We start from the raw sequence: 14,823 nt of genomic DNA on the forward strand, positions 1-14,823 counted from the left end.
TCATTTTTCACCTAGTCCATAGATTGTAGGCCAGCGTTTACATATCTCAAAGAGTTGTTGACAACTTCTTTAGTTTTGGTATATCTTGACTACATTTGACCTTTCATTTTATGTGTGGATGTTTTTGATATCAATCTTGGAGGTGTATTGATGCAAGAAAGTTCAATTGTGCTTGGTCAGCACCATCCCATTGCATACATCAACTGTACATTACAATTGGCAAAGGTGAATTACTCCATGACAAAGAAAGAGTGTTTAACAACAGTTTGGGGTTTTGAGAAATTTCATGGCTATCTATATAGTTCTCAAACATTACTAAAAGGTGATTATGCTATAGTTACTTCATTATTGAAACAAAAGATTTTGGTTAGTCATACTACTCAGTAGACTTTGAAGCTTTATGTAAGCTTTTGAGTTTGGACTTCCTGGGAGGTTATTTAGCCCAATACTATTCAAACCCAAAGATGTTTAACCCTAAATATCCTAAGACTCTTAACAAATTGGAAAAGGGGTGCATTTTTATTCATGGGCCCTTTCCCTCTATATTTGAACTGACTGTTTCTCGAGATATTCTTTTTGGTCGATTACAATTCACTATGCTTCCTTACAAGTTTATACCCTCGTGAATGGAAGTTAAGAGCTACAACTCTCCTAAGAGCCTCACTTTTTTGACATTCTACCCCTCGGGTCAAGCTCAGCCAAAAGCAAATTAGACCTACCAAATGTTAATCTCAATATATGGTATGATTCCCTAAGCCAACTAACAAAGTTAAACTTAAGACCTACTCCAATACAAAATATGAGCTTTTGAGTTTGGATTTCCTAGGAAGTCACCCAATCCAATACTATTCAAACCCAAGAACATTTAACCCTAAGTATCCCAACACCTTTAACTAAGGGTGCACTCTTATTCATTGGCCATTTCCCTCTATATTTAAACCCTTATGGATTATTTCTTAAGTTGTTCTCCTTGATTGCTTACACTTAAGATATATGATTTCGATGTTAATTTCCTGAGGAGTTTTATAGCTAATACTAATGCCCTTTTCTCGAGTTCCTTTTCCTTCTTTGCTCTCTTATCATGTTTCTAATAAATCTATTATTCTAGTATTTATGGATTTTTTAGATGAGGATTCTATGCTGTCAATAGTTGCTATACTTGATGTTTAGTGTCCTTAAGGTGTGGAGCAAGATTTACCTTCTTTCAATGAGGTTTGTGAAACTCAATATGTTGAGCCATGGATTTAAATGTTTCGCAATAGGTTTGAGAATGTTGTATCACTTGCTAATAACTTGCCATTTTGGCATTTACATTTTCAATATTGTTTTAAGGATGACCTTCTTTATTTTGTAGAGATAAATCCTAATGATCATTTATAGCTGATGGTGCTTTCGATTTTTATTCCATATTTTCTCCTTACCTACCATAATTCTCCTATTCTATGGGAGTATATGGGACATTGTCATGTGACTGGGAAGCTAAACAGGTACTTTTATTGGCCGGAGATGCAATATAATATTATTTAGTATGTGAATTGCATTTAGTGCCAAGCTCATAATACTCCCTCTCGTGCTATGAAAGGATGGTTGGAGTCAATTTTAAATTCCTATCCATTTGACTTAGTGGCGTTTGATATAATAGGGCCTTTTCCATAGTCAACTACTAGCAATGAGTATATTATTATTGCTTTTGATTACTTGATTTGTTAGGTGGAAGTTAGAGCTCTTGCTAATGCATCTGCAACTGCTGTTAGATACTTTCTCTTCAATTGAGTAGTGTTCTAATATTCCTATCCAAAATGAATTCTTTTGGATAATGGTCCTATATTTATGCCTAAGGCATTTCACGTCTTAATATCTTAGTTTGGGATATGCCATACCTTCACAAGTGCTATATCATCCATAGTCAAATGGTTTGGTAGAACAATTTATTTGGACATTCAAAGGGGTGATTGCGAAGTACGTGAACTTTTAGCATTTAAATTAAAATGGTTATTTGCCATCTTTTCGGTATATGTATGTCATATGGGTGTAGAGTTATATTGATGTTTCACCATATAAATGTCTATATGGTCATAATCTGATATTACCAATAGAATTAAGTTTGCATTCGCAATTACCACAAGTTGTTGATGTTAAGTTTTGGGATTAGTATTTGACAAGCATTCTTCCACTAGTCTGAGTAGAGTTTGTTGAACACTTGGGCCATATACAAGTGGGACAACAACAATGTTATAATTTCCACCATTATCTATATATAGAGTACAAAGTGGATGACTTAGTGTTAGTCCATTTTCCCAATCTTACAAAATATGGTTTGTTTAAAGGCCTTCTTGTTTAGTGAAAAGGATTATATTAAGTGTTGTAGCAAGTTGAATTGCAAGTTTATGAGGTTCAATAAATAGGTCGATCCTTTAGAAATTGTATATGTGCAATAGTTAAAACACTTCGTACAAAGGGATCAAGAATAATTGGCACCACTTATAGATCCACTGATGCCTCCTCTTAATGTTCTTCCAAATCACAACTCGTCCATTAGAGAACCTTGACTGTCTTCTATTATTCTAAGAGGGGATGATGTGAGGTTCAAGTGTACGGTTACAATGTCATATACTAATATTAATATAGTGGGATTTTGATAGCTGTCAAATTAATTTCAATCCAAACCACTCGCTTCTATATATAAATTAGGGTTTTTGGGCTAATTAATATGCACATTTCTGTATTCCATTTCCATATTCTATGTACTCACAACTTAATAAAAAATGAAAAAAAGGAAATGTGTGTATGTAATACAAGACTCCTTCCAACATTTGCATCTCCTCTTTTCTTTTTGGATTTTAAAATATTAGAGACATGGCGTAATTATATTTGCTTGAGCTACCACTAATTTAGTGTCACTTAGATGTTTGATATGGCTGCAGAAATAAGATTATCATGATGTTCTAGCCTACCATCACTTAAAGAAATTAAACTTTTGCGTTCCTTTGATTTTTGGACTACAAAGCTTTGGATTTTTGCTTTATTCCCACCAAGCTACTAAAACATTATATTAGATAGGGCTAGAGTTCCAACTTTTAACTTATTTGTAGATTTATTAATTAATCTAACCAATGGGGACTACCATGCCACTAATACAGCCCAGATCATGAGGATGTATTTAATTTTTGAAAGAATTAATCACCAAGATCTCCAAGAATGAGGGAAAGAAGCCAATTAGAGTAAAAAAAAAGTGTTACACCAATTTCAACAAATCCCATGACTTAGTCATGTTAATGGCTATATCTCATGAGGAATTTAGAGCTAGAAGACTAAGTAAGTAAAGTGTAAGATAGATTATAATCAAAATTTGTGGCAATAACTTTTAGGAATAATACTTAAAATAATCTATACAAAAACTAAGAAAGAATAGAATAGACTAGGTCATATTATGCAAATCTTGTGCTCATATTCAAGAACTACCTGAATTAGTGAAATCCTTGGATACATTTACAATCTATCCTTATAAAATATATGAGTCTACGCAACTGATTGTTAGTACAGTTTTTCATGTTTGGCATTCTTATACATATCATCAATATGATAAAGGACTACTATAACTTGGGCATCAGATGAAAGAAATATATCAAGCACAAATGAATAAAGGTCCACATGATACATAGTAGATCTTTAAAAAGCAGACATCAAAAAGGAAAAAGCTGATACGGTAGAATCTTTAACAAATAATGTAGCTTAGAGCTTCCATGCTTTGATTGGAAGAATTCATAAAAATGATTGGTTTTCCTTAAAAATAAATAGCCAACCACAGAAATGAGTGATATATGCTTTGATATTCTAGGATATTCTATGTTATTCATTAGATTAATCTTGTATTTATAATTTATAAACTTTCTTAAAACACCTTTTAGTATAGTTTAATTTATTCTATCATTTAATGGTTGATATGTGCAATAAATTGAGTTTTTAATATTATCACAATCCTCAGTTCAATGTTTTAGGTTAGACTATGAACAGAAACTCTAGCATTCATTTTATTCAATCCTGCAAAAGCCTTTATGAAGCAAGAGAGATTTACCTGAATCTTAAAAGGAATCATCCACTTGCTGACTCAGCAACAAGCTCATGGAGATGTTTGGCAAATATAGAAGCCCACAAGAGGCACGCCAAATCTTTGATACCATCAAACACAAAGACTCCTTTTCACGGGCTTTCACATTACGAGCTTATGCCCAAAACTCCCATCTTAAACATGCAAAAGAGATCTTTGACAAAATGCCGCAAAAGGATGTCCTTGCATGGACATCCATGCTCTTGGCATATGCCCGGAGTGGGCATGTTCTCAATGCCCAAAAAACATTTGATGAGATGCCGCAACACAGCCTTGGAATTCTCATGGAATGCCATCCTGTCAGTCCACGCACACAGCTGGGATCTAAAATATGCTGAAAGGATTATCTTCGGGATGCCCGAGTGTGATCTCGTGTCTTGGAATTCCATTCTTGCGGCATACGCCCAGAACGGGCATGTAGAGGGAGCGAAACGTGTTTTCGATTCTATGGAGGCTCGTGACCTTGTGTCATGGACGACAATCTTGGTTGCCTTGTCGCAGGGCGGAGATTTGCACGGAGCAAAACTTTTGTTTGATGCAATGCCGCAGCACGACCTCGTCGCCTGGACCGCGGTTCTTGGCGTGTACGCACTGAACGAGGATGTCGATTCGGCACAGAGGATTTTCCGCGAGATGCCTGAGATAGATCTCGTTTCGTGCAACACCGTGATGCGATGCTGCCGTGATGCTAGACCATCAAAGCTTATATTTGACTCCATGCCACAGAGAGCTCTCTCGTCGTGGACAACAATGCTCGCTGTTCTTGCCAAGAACAGCCCCGGGGAGGAAACCAAGAGCTTTTTCTATCAAATGCCGGAGCTTGATCTTACTTCCTGTACGATAATGTTGCTCTCACAACCCTCAGACTTGGAGCTTGTGAAGGCCACCTTTGATCAAATGCCGCAGCGAGACCTGTGCTCTTGGAACTCTGTTCTTTCGGCGTATGCCCAATCAGGGCATTGTGACTTTGCTTTAAGACTCTTTAACGAGATGCCCGAAATGGATATGGTTTCGTGGAACACAATGTTAAATGCGTTTTTTCTGCATTTTCCCGAGAAGGCCATATTGTATACGCAAGGAAACTTTTTGATTCAGCCCCTGACAGAGACCAAATCTTGTGGAGCTCCATGATAGCTTCATATGCACAAGTAAGCACCACTGCCAGCAAGGCCTTTCATCTCTTCAACGAAATGCAGGCCGTCGATTCCCCAAACACATCGTGCTTCGCATCCATCCTGGCCGCAAACAGCCACAAAGGCAGCTTTCAAGCGGGAAAGAGCTTCTTCGCTTCCATGGTTGTGGATCACGCCATTGAGCCCACAAGGCAGCACTCCAGTTGCATGGTAGATCTCTTGAGCCGAGCCGGCCACCTTCACGACGCCAAAGATCTAATCTTAAGCATGCCGTTCGTTCCCAGTGCTCTCGAGTGGACGTGCCTTCGCGGAGCATGCAAGAGCCACGAGGATTATAACAATCTTAGACTGGGAGACGATGTAGTGAGGTCTGTAATGGACGTAACCGACGCAACCCCCACTGCTTTACTAGCAAACGTCTACACAAGCTCCCAAACAAAAAATCCACACTATATGTGAAATCTAAGGACTTAGTCATTTTAATCACCTCCGCCACCGCCACCTCCTCCGCCACAGCCCCCACCGCCACAGCCTCCTCCACCATGACCACCACCAGAGCCTCCACTGTGGCCTCCACCATGGTGGCCACCGCTAAACATTGCTCCCACGAAATTGGAGCGCCTTCTTGGCTTTCGCCTTTTTGGAGATGCAAAGAAACTGAAACACATTTTGGATTGATTGCTTGCAAGGGGGCATATTGTATACAAGGCTAGAAAGCAATTTGAGACTTTGACTCAGAGGAAGCCACGAAGGAAGCAATGATAGCACGTGGACCTGGAGAAGTTTATGCAATCAGTGCCACGTCGTGACACTTCATCAGAGTGTTCAAGAAACGCAAGACGTAACACTACAAACGTGCATTTGTCTATCCAATCTTTGAGGAATACGTGCATAAAATCTCGTCAAATTGCGCGTGAAGGAAGTTGCTTTGCTTGCTCCATATGGTCAGGCCTTGTGGCCAATTAGATGTTCTCCTGCCTAGTATATAAGCGCAAGCCTCCTCACATCGATCATACCTTTATCTTGCGCAATCCAAGATGTGTTTCGGTTTCTCTCAATCCTCTAACAGGCGAAAGCAGAGGCGAAGGCGCCCGTATGCAGCAACGGGCGCCTTCATTGGGGATGCCGGCAGTGGTGGCGGAGCTTGTGCTGGCACTGGTGGCGGCGGAGGCTGTGGTGGCGGTGGCGGCGGTGGTGGTGGTGGTGGCTGCGGAGGAGGCGGCGGCGGTGGAGGCTGCTAAATACTCTGTATGAGAAATAGCCATGCATATGAATGTTTGTAAATATGCATATTCCAAAACTTCCTCAAATAATACGTACAGTTTGTTTGTATTGAACTTTGTTTTTTTCCAGCCAAGGATTGACCTGGGCACGATCTTAGCACTGTTTTGGAACTAGTAAGTAGAATCTCGTAGAATCTATTCAGCAATTCTATGTACTTCAGGTACTATAGTGATTCAAGTAAAATCCAAAAAAAAGGGAAACATCCACTTACAATACAACGTTTTGAGCGCTCTTCTCTTGTCTTCTCTCGAGTAAAAGCTTTGATTCTTCTAGCTCTCTCTCGCCTCCTGTTTTCTTACGATTCGCGTCGGGTTCTCCTTTGGCGGGCGCCCTCGCCTTCCTTCTCAATCTCGTTGCCTGTCGCGTCGTCCTCCGCCTTGTCCTTGGAATCGTCCGGGCTGGAGATGTCTTCCTTCTTGGACTTCTCTACGGTCACCTGCGCAAGACAAACAACCGTGACAATCCAAAACTCGCGCAACGCTATTGATAATTGTACCTTCGTCTTCTTTGGGGGCGATTTCTTGCCACCAAATAGAATCTTAAACAGCGTGACCACCACGACGAGCGGGATCAAAGCTATGGCGCTCAAAGAAATGGTTGGGAACTTCTCGGCCTTCTCCAGAAGATCCTGTGTGTCACAAACGAAAAGAAAGTTAGAACACGAGACAAAGCCCATGCTCGCGTGTTTTACTTACAAGAATCTTTTCCTTCTGTGACGCCAAAGCCGGGATGTCGGCAACCTTGCGCAGGTACTCAAACATCTTTGCCTGAAAAGATTCAAGGTCGTCACACACAAAGAAAAAAAAACGACAAAAGACAGACAAAGGAAAAGTACCTGGATGCCGTCAGGACTCGGAGTCGCTTCTTCAATCTTTTGCTTCTCCTTCTCAGCCTCGTACTTGGGCTTCCATTTCGTCTCCCTGTACTCTGCTGCCACAGCCTCGTCGGTCGCCACCAGGATGTTGTCAAAAAGAATGCCGTCCTGCATCGTCCAGATCTCGATCCCTATCGCCGAGATCGGCTCTAGATCCGGCCTGTCCAACTCGAAGTACTCCGGGTTCGGTATTTGCTTCGGAGCCCAGATCCCCTTGTAAGCCGGGTTGTCGATCATCGGAGGATACCACTTCCCCTTGTAGTCCGGGTTCCTCTTCATGGGCCTCTTCCATTCTCCACACCCAGACGCTTCCTCACACTTTGGGTTGCTGATCTTCGGGGGCTCCCACTCGCCATCCTCCTCGTCGTCCCAGTCCGCGGGCTTGCTAGCTTCCGGATCGTCAACCTCGTCCGGCTCGTTGTCCAGCCAGTCATCGGGCTTGACCGCCTCCACGTCCTCGATCTCCAGTGGAGCGTCCTCGTCCCAATCCTCGGGCTTGGTCGCTTCCGGATCGGGGATCTTCGCCCGCTCGTCCCAGTCCTCGGGCTTCTTGTCGTCGGGATCGGGGATGGTCTTGGGCGGGATCACGGCCGGCTCGAAGTCGCTCGAGAGGAGGTCGACGCTCTTCTCCTCCTTGCCGTCGACGAGGATCTTGAGCGTGTTGTTCGGGTAGATCACTGCCGTGTAGACGTGAGAGAGCTTGTCAGCCACTGGCGATGGCGGGTACTTGAGGTGATGCTCGATGTGCTTGTCGGATTTGGGGCCCTTGTGCTTGTAGATGAAGTGGACCTTGTTGGTGGCGCCGCATTTGTCCGGCCCAAACATGATCGAGTAGGGCGACTCGTTGCTGAAATCGCCGGGCGTCCATCCAGCCTCTTGCGGGAGGAGGAACTTGAGATAGGCGCCGCCACACTCCAACCCCTTCTGGAGCCGGACATCGTACTGGAGAACCACGACGTCGTCCTTGAGATCTACCGATTTGGGCAGAGTAGCCGCGATTCCGTGCTTCTTGGCCGGCTCGCTCACAAGAAGGCCGTAATCCTCGTGACCCTCGCTCTTCTCGTGCTTCCAGTGGCCTGCCAAGAAAATCGGCGCCGATGAGAATTTCTAGCCACGGAATTTCGCGATCAAGAACAGACCTTGATAATCGCTGTGGCCAGAAACGGTCCATCGACTCTCCCAAGAACCATCGAAAGGCTCGTAGAACACCTACATTCGATCGATCGATCCAATCCAGACCTAGAAAGAAAAAGAATCAAGCGCGCTTACCACATCGGCAGCTACCGCGGCGGCCCCAATCGCCAGCAATCCGAGGAACAGCAGCGCCTTGGCCATGACCGCGCCGGGACTAGAAACCCTAAACACTCCTCCAAAGAATGCGCTATAAAGAGTGACTGGGTTTTAGTTTAGGCAGCCAATGGGAGCGCTCCGATTTCCTTTGGCGCGTGTAGCAGCGAATGGCACGGCGCCACGTCGGACGCCTTGACGTGGCTTTCTCCGGGAGGAAGGCATATTCGCGGAACAACTCCAAAATGCGATGAAAATATATTTGTGAGTTGGCAGGACGTTCTAGAATTGATGTTTGTGGACCAATTACAAATACAAGCTTTAGAAATACAGACTATGATCTCTCCAGATAGAAACTATAGGGACATGATCTCCAGAGCGTCCCTTGTTCTTCCCATAATGTCTAGAGCGGTCGCAGCAATGTGAGCTGCTGTTAATCCAGCCTCGGTCATTTGATCGTTTGGAGAACCATGGTCGATGTATCGATCGGGAAGAACCAATGGTCGCCACTGCAATCGATCGAAAGAGAGAGTGATATGAGCACAAACTTTACGTCCAAAAGAAAGAACTTGAAAAATTTGCCTTCAAAGTTCCGTCGAGAAGTCCATCCAGAGCCATGAACTGTGCTACGTGAGAGCCAAATCCTCCGATTGATCCTTCCTCCACCGTGATAAGTACCTCGTGTTCTCTCGCAAGCTGCCGGATCAAGTCGCGGTCCAGTGGCTTGCAAAACCTCGCGTCTGCGACCGTGGCCGGGAGTCCACAGCTCGCTAGAAGAGCTTGAGCGGCGAGACACGACTGTACCATCGTTCCATAGCCCAGCAGCGCGACTTTAGATCCTTCGACTAGAATCCTCCCCTTGCCAACCTGTGTGAGGAGTATAGCTTTGAAAATGGAAAACAAAAAACTCGACAGGTTTCTTACCTCGAGAGGTATGCCTTTGTTTCCTGGTGGAAGCACCACCCCGATACCATTTCCTCTGGGATAACGAAAGCAGCTTGGACGATCATCAATAGCAGCGGCGGTGGCGACCATATGGAAAAGTTCGGCTTCGTCCGACGGCGCCATGACCACCATGTTTGGCAGGCAAGCCATGTAAGTTACGTCAAATGCTCCACAATGTGTCGGACCGTCGGCTCCAACTAGACCCGCTCTGTCCATGGCAAATCTCACGGGTAGCTTTTGGAGATCAACGTCGTGAACAACCTGAGACAAAGCCGCATCATAAACAAGAAAACATCTGTGGCAAGAAAGAGCTCCTACCTGGTCGTAAGCTCGCTGGAGAAAGGATGAATAGATAGCACAGAATGGCTTTAGGCCTTCGCAGGCAAGCCCCGCAGCGAAAGTCACGGCATGCTGCTCGGCAATACCGACGTCGAAACATCTATCTGGGAAACGTTTCTGGAACATATTGAGGCCCGTTCCTCCACCCATAGCCGCGTGTATGGCAATGATCCCATTGTCGACTTCAGCTTCGGCAATCAGGGCCTCTGCAAAGTACGTGGTATAAGCTTGCGTTGCAGTCTTTCCTTTGAATTGCTTCCCAGTTGCCGGATCGAATTTAACAACACCTGATCAGAAACAAGGAGAGTGTCAAACTCAAGTATTTTGGAGGAGATTCACTTTCCATGGTACTTGTCTGATGCACGCTCGGCATATGGATAGCCACGACCCTTCTCCGTGACAATGTGAATCAATACCGGACCCGTCGTTCGCGTGTTTTTCACCTCCTTGAGAATTGTAACAAGGTCTTCGATGCTGTGGCCATCTACAGGTCCAATGTAGTAAAGTCCCAGCTCCTCGAAAAGAGTAGACCCCGATCCACTTATCATTCCACGCGCATACTCGTCGACCTTTGCTGCGAGTTCATGCATTGGTCCTCCAAGTTGTTTAGTCACTCCCTGTAATATATATACGAACGTTACTTGTGTATGCATTACTAGACGTTAGTACCTTAGCAACTTCACGAAGTTCACGAAGAGGTCTGCTTGACTGTAATTTGCTGAGAGCGCTGCTCAAAGCTCCCACCGGTGGGGCTGGACCGTCCAAAGTCGCCGTTGGCAGAGAAACTTGCTTGTTATCATTTAGAATAACGATCATATTCGAGTCCAAGTAACCAGCGTTGTTCATGGCCTCGTAAGCTTGACCCGCCGTCATTGCCCCGTCACCGATCACGGATATCACATGATTCTTGTTTCCCATCAAATCTCGGGCCACAGCCATGCCTGTGACATCAAAGTTTTGTCAATCGATCAATATCGAACTACGTGATTGAAGAGAGGTTGCCTACCTAAGCCAGCGGATATACTGGTGGAGCTGTGCCCGGCACCAAAGGAGTCATACTCGCTCTCTGATCGTTTTGTAAATCCAGAAAGTCCATTAGTCTGCCGCAGGGTGTGCATTCTCGATCTTCTTCCTGTAAGAATTTTGTGAGGATAGGCCTACGACCAACACAGGATTAGCGTGACTTTTTTTTCACAGTGAAGCTTGCGGGAGTCGAACTACCTGATGGCCGACGTCCCAAAGAATCTTATCTTCTGGCATGTTGAAAACATGGTGAAGAGCAACAGTGAGCTCAATCACTCCAAGACTCGCTCCAAGATGCCCGCCGGTCTTCGAAACAGTGAAGATGATGTCCGATCGAAGCTCATCTGCCAATTGTCGCAAATCCTGCAAACAAGAGGAATATTGTTTTGTAGTTTTCTAGCATTTGTCATCTCCATACCTTGGTGCTAAGATTTTTCATATGCAAAGGGTAGTTGACAGTGTCGAGCAAAGGCGTGGGAGGCTTCTCCGCGAAATACTCTCCTCCGGGCCCCGTCGACGCTGCTGCTGATGCTGCCACAGCCAAAAACCTCCGAGCCTACACATCCATCACAAGTAAGAGTTGACCTTGGAGCCGGCCAGAATTTGGCCTGCATTGCTCGCGGCGAGGAGATCCTGTCGAAATTTCGATCACGTACCTTGACAGAAGCGGGCTTGACGCCCCTGCGCTGGAGATTTGTGTGAGCTTGAGGCAGTAGGTATCCGGATTCCGTCGGCCGGGCCACAAGGCGGCTGCTGTTGGCGCTGCTCGTGCTACATTCCGCTCCTCCTAGCGCCATAGCTGCTGCTGAGGGTGCCATAGCCGCGCGCGCGATGCGCCAAAACCCTCGCCTTCACGGATGCGCCAAAACCCTAGTTGGATTGCATGGAGATCCCGGAAAGAGTCAGTGGAACACCATGCTCTCAGCCACTCACTTTTAAGCACATTCTTATTTGCCAATTGAAAAGACAAAGATATGGTTGGACACTTGGCAAATTCTGAAGAATCCTATGTATTCATTGTATATATCAAAGATTTTAACAATGCTGGAGTAGCTCAGTTGGTCAGAGCGTGTGGCTGTTAACCACAAGGTCGGAGGTTCGAGCCCTCCTTCTAGCGAGAATATACATTTTGGTATTTGAATTTTTTATTTTCTTTTTGCGCGCCAATGATTTAAATGTTTGAATTCAAACCGATAAACCCTAATGCTTTGCAATGCTCGTTTCCTCGTGGTGCGCCCACCTCCGGCCTGCGGGGAGCGCCATCAGTTCCAGGAGTGGGACGATGAGCTCGATCCATCGGTCTACGCACAGCTCGTCAAAGCTTGCGGCAATGCCAGGGATCTCCAAGGCGGAAGGCGCATTCACGAAGAGATTCTCCACAATGGCCGCTGCTCCACCGATCGCTACCTCGCCAATCTGCTCGTGGAGATGTATGGAAAGTGTGGCAGCGGCGAGAACGCTCGCAGGGTTTTCGAGAGCATTCGCCAGCCCAACCAGTTCTCGTGGAATCTGATAGTGGCGGCCCTGGCCAGGAGCGGGAATGTGAGAGACGCGAGGGCCATGTTTGATCGGATGCCCGTCCGCGATGCTGTTTCGTGGGGGACAATGATCACTGCCTACGCCGACAGTGGCGACGTCTTGGAAGCTAGAAATCTCTTCGCCAAGATGCCGGATCCAAATGCCTGGGCTTGGTCCGCAATGATCTCAGCATATGCCCAAAACGGGCATCTGGTTGAAGCAAGAAAGTGTTTCGATTCTATGCCCGAGCCAGAAGCTGTATCGTGGAACACAATGATCCATGCCTACAATCAGCACGGGGAATTCAATCAGGCTAGAAAGTTGTTTGAGAGAATGGAAATCAAGAACTCGGTTTCGTGGAACACGATGATCACTGCTTACGCCCAGAATGGGTATATCTACGACGCGAGGATCTTGTTTGAGAGGATGCCTGGGAAGGAGGTCTCGTCCTGGAACGCGATGCTTGCAGCGTACGCGCAGATCTTTTACACGAACGAAGTGAAGGATTTGTTCGATCGAATGCCGCACAGAAATTTGATCTCGTGGAACACTCTGATCGGAGCGTATGCTGATAGAGGTGACTTTGAGGCTGCAAAGGTGGTGTTTGAAAGCGCGGCTGTGAGGGACGTTGTCTCGTGGACCGCGATCCTCAAAGCTTTTGTTCACACGAGAGAGGTTGAGCAAGCAAAAGAGCTCTTTGATCGAATGCCCGAGAAGAACCTCGTTTCCTACACGACCATGCTTGTGATCTTTGCGAAGAATAGCTGCCTGGATCGAGCAAAGGGGCTGTTTGATCGAATGCCGCAGTACGATTCTATCTCCTGGGGGGCGATGATCGAGGCGTACTCTGAGAATGGATTTGTGGCAGTCGCGAGAGAGATGCTCGATCGAATGCCTCACCAGGACGTTCTAGCTGTCAACATCGTGATTGCGGCTTATGTGCACGCTGGGCATATGGAGGAGGCCAAGAGCTTATTCGACCTTATGAAAGAACGAGACTCTACCACTTTAAACGCTATGGTTTATGGATATGCCCAGCTCGGGCATATAGATCTTTCACGGCATCTTTTTGATTCTCACCCGGACAAAGACACCACCTCCTGGAACACGATGCTGGCGGCTTGCTGTAGGTGCTGGCTTTTCGAGGAGATGGTGGAGACCTTCTGGAGGATTCCGGAAAGGAATGTGGTGTCGTGGACGGTGGCGATACAGTCCCACGTCTTGAGAAACCAGCTGAGGCTTGCAAAGGCGGTTTTTGAGAGGATGCCCGAGCAGGACGTAGTGTCGTGGAATGCTTTGCTCCATGCTTTTGCTCGAGAAGAAAACGGGAACTTCTCCATGAATCTCTTTCGGGAGATGGTCGTGGAGGGATTCAAGCCGGACGAGACGACGCTGCTGGGAGTTTTGGTGTCGTGCAACCACGATGGCCTCCTCGAGAGAACCAAGTCGAGCTTCTCGAGCTTTAGATCCGACTTTGGCCTCGACTGCCCCAGGCAAGAGCTCTTCGACTGTCTGCTCGACAACTTTGGACGATCCGGACAGCTCCGAGAGGCCGAGGATCTCCTCCGGTGGATGCCGTTCTCTCCCAGCGTCGCGTCCAGCACCTCGTTCCTGCGCGCATGCAAAGTTCACGGAGATCCAGAGCGAGCAGCCAGATTCTCGCAGCACTTGAGCGACTTGAAAGGAGGACAAGCTCACGGTTCTTACGTCCTTCTCTCGGACAGCTTGAAAACCATGACGACGTAGAGTAGATCTTCGTCTCGGGAAGTTATACGTCACTAGTGAAGGACCCCTTCCGATGGAGCTATATAACTCTTTCGTTCGATCGAAGGGTGATGTCAGCTAGAACAGGAAGGAAAGGAACAGGGGAGCTGTGACGCAAAACTCCACTAGGCTGCTCCACTTTTCTTGCGGCTAAAGGGAATCAATCATCGCCATTTCTACACACAGCGAGGGGGGAATATCTCCAGAGGCCACTTAGAACTGTATCTGCTTGGAGGCTACCCTTGTGCTGTCTGACACCAAAGGGCTCATGCACACTTGATGATCCCTGGCTACCTTTGCCAGGACGGGGGTGCTAGGCAGCGGGGAAAGAGAAAAAAGAAAAGATCACGCACGTGAAGAAGATATGGTCATCGAGTCCTGGGACGAATTCGCGAGCTAAGGTGCAAGGAAAAATCGCCCTTTTGCTGCTCCGAGCTGCTGGGTCGAAGAATTTAAGGGCCTCGAGATTTTGAAGCTGGAACTTGCTGCTTGGAAGAGTTCATCGACTTAAGCTTGGAGAAACTGGAAGGAGCCATCACTCATCGACT

The 14,823-nt window shown here is 46.1% G+C and overlaps 4 protein-coding genes and 1 non-coding gene across 5 annotated transcripts; 3 read left to right on the top strand and 2 right to left on the bottom strand.

Moving 5' to 3' along the window:
- The first annotated feature begins 4,462 nt into the window (after nucleotides 1-4,462).
- Nucleotides 4,463-5,239, top strand: LOC112351585 (pentatricopeptide repeat-containing protein At2g35030, mitochondrial-like). Its single transcript, XM_024689694.1, has one exon. The coding sequence runs from the start codon at nucleotides 4,463-4,465 to the stop codon at nucleotides 5,237-5,239; it is 777 nt and encodes a 258-aa protein (XP_024545462.1).
- Nucleotides 5,240-6,641: 1,402 nt separating this feature from the next.
- Nucleotides 6,642-8,788, bottom strand: LOC112351561 (calnexin homolog). Its single transcript, XM_024689642.1, has 6 exons — nucleotides 8,669-8,788; nucleotides 8,539-8,608; nucleotides 7,361-8,475; nucleotides 7,221-7,292; nucleotides 7,022-7,153; nucleotides 6,642-6,961 (listed from the first exon to the last, which is right to left on the bottom strand). The coding sequence occupies exons 1-6, from the start codon at nucleotides 8,732-8,734 to the stop codon at nucleotides 6,821-6,823; spliced, it is 1,596 nt and encodes a 531-aa protein (XP_024545410.1). The 5' UTR covers nucleotides 8,735-8,788; the 3' UTR covers nucleotides 6,642-6,820.
- Nucleotides 8,789-8,932: 144 nt separating this feature from the next.
- Nucleotides 8,933-11,918, bottom strand: LOC9644937 (probable 1-deoxy-D-xylulose-5-phosphate synthase, chloroplastic). Its single transcript, XM_002984631.2, has 10 exons — nucleotides 11,650-11,918; nucleotides 11,412-11,549; nucleotides 11,192-11,356; nucleotides 10,977-11,127; nucleotides 10,640-10,911; nucleotides 10,314-10,587; nucleotides 9,950-10,257; nucleotides 9,611-9,892; nucleotides 9,269-9,553; nucleotides 8,933-9,195 (listed from the first exon to the last, which is right to left on the bottom strand). Exons 1-10 carry the CDS (start codon nucleotides 11,809-11,811, stop codon nucleotides 9,043-9,045), a joined length of 2,190 nt encoding a protein of 729 aa, XP_002984677.2. The 5' UTR covers nucleotides 11,812-11,918; the 3' UTR covers nucleotides 8,933-9,042.
- A 118-nt stretch (nucleotides 11,919-12,036) lies between these two features.
- TRNAN-GUU lies at nucleotides 12,037-12,110 on the top strand. Its single transcript has one exon. It is a non-coding gene; the product is annotated as a tRNA-Asn (tRNA).
- An 86-nt stretch (nucleotides 12,111-12,196) lies between these two features.
- Nucleotides 12,197-14,257, top strand: LOC112351586 (pentatricopeptide repeat-containing protein At4g02750-like). The gene has a single exon (XM_024689695.1). The coding sequence runs from the start codon at nucleotides 12,197-12,199 to the stop codon at nucleotides 14,255-14,257; it is 2,061 nt and encodes a 686-aa protein (XP_024545463.1).
- Nucleotides 14,258-14,823: the final 566 nt, after the last annotated feature.

The sequence above is a fragment of the Selaginella moellendorffii genome, unplaced genomic scaffold (genome assembly GCF_000143415.4).
Source record: "Selaginella moellendorffii unplaced genomic scaffold, v1.0 SELMOscaffold_63, whole genome shotgun sequence".
NCBI lineage: Eukaryota > Viridiplantae > Streptophyta > Lycopodiopsida > Selaginellales > Selaginellaceae > Selaginella > Selaginella moellendorffii.

Coding starts and splice junctions, on each gene's coding strand:
- LOC112351585 (XM_024689694.1), top strand. CDS start 4,463: ATGCCCGAGTGTGATCTCGTGTCTTGGAATTCCATTCTTGCGGCATAC.
- LOC112351561 (XM_024689642.1), bottom strand. CDS start 8,734: ATGGCCAAGGCGCTGCTGTTCCTCGGATTGCTGGCGATTGGGGCCGCC. Junction 8,476..8,538: donor TGGCCACAGCGATTATCAAG/GTCTGTTCTTGA, acceptor TTTTCTTGGCAG/GCCACTGGAAGCACGAGAAG. Junction 6,962..7,021: donor CGCCCCCAAAGAAGACGAAG/GTACAATTATCA, acceptor TGTCTTGCGCAG/GTGACCGTAGAGAAGTCCAA.
- LOC9644937 (XM_002984631.2), bottom strand. CDS start 11,811: ATGGCACCCTCAGCAGCAGCTATGGCGCTAGGAGGAGCGGAATGTAGC. Junction 10,588..10,639: donor AACTTCGTGAAGTTGCTAAG/GTACTAACGTCT, acceptor TATATATTACAG/GGAGTGACTAAACAACTTGG. Junction 9,554..9,610: donor ACAAAGGCATACCTCTCGAG/GTAAGAAACCTG, acceptor CTCCTCACACAG/GTTGGCAAGGGGAGGATTCT.
- LOC112351586 (XM_024689695.1), top strand. CDS start 12,197: ATGCTTTGCAATGCTCGTTTCCTCGTGGTGCGCCCACCTCCGGCCTGC.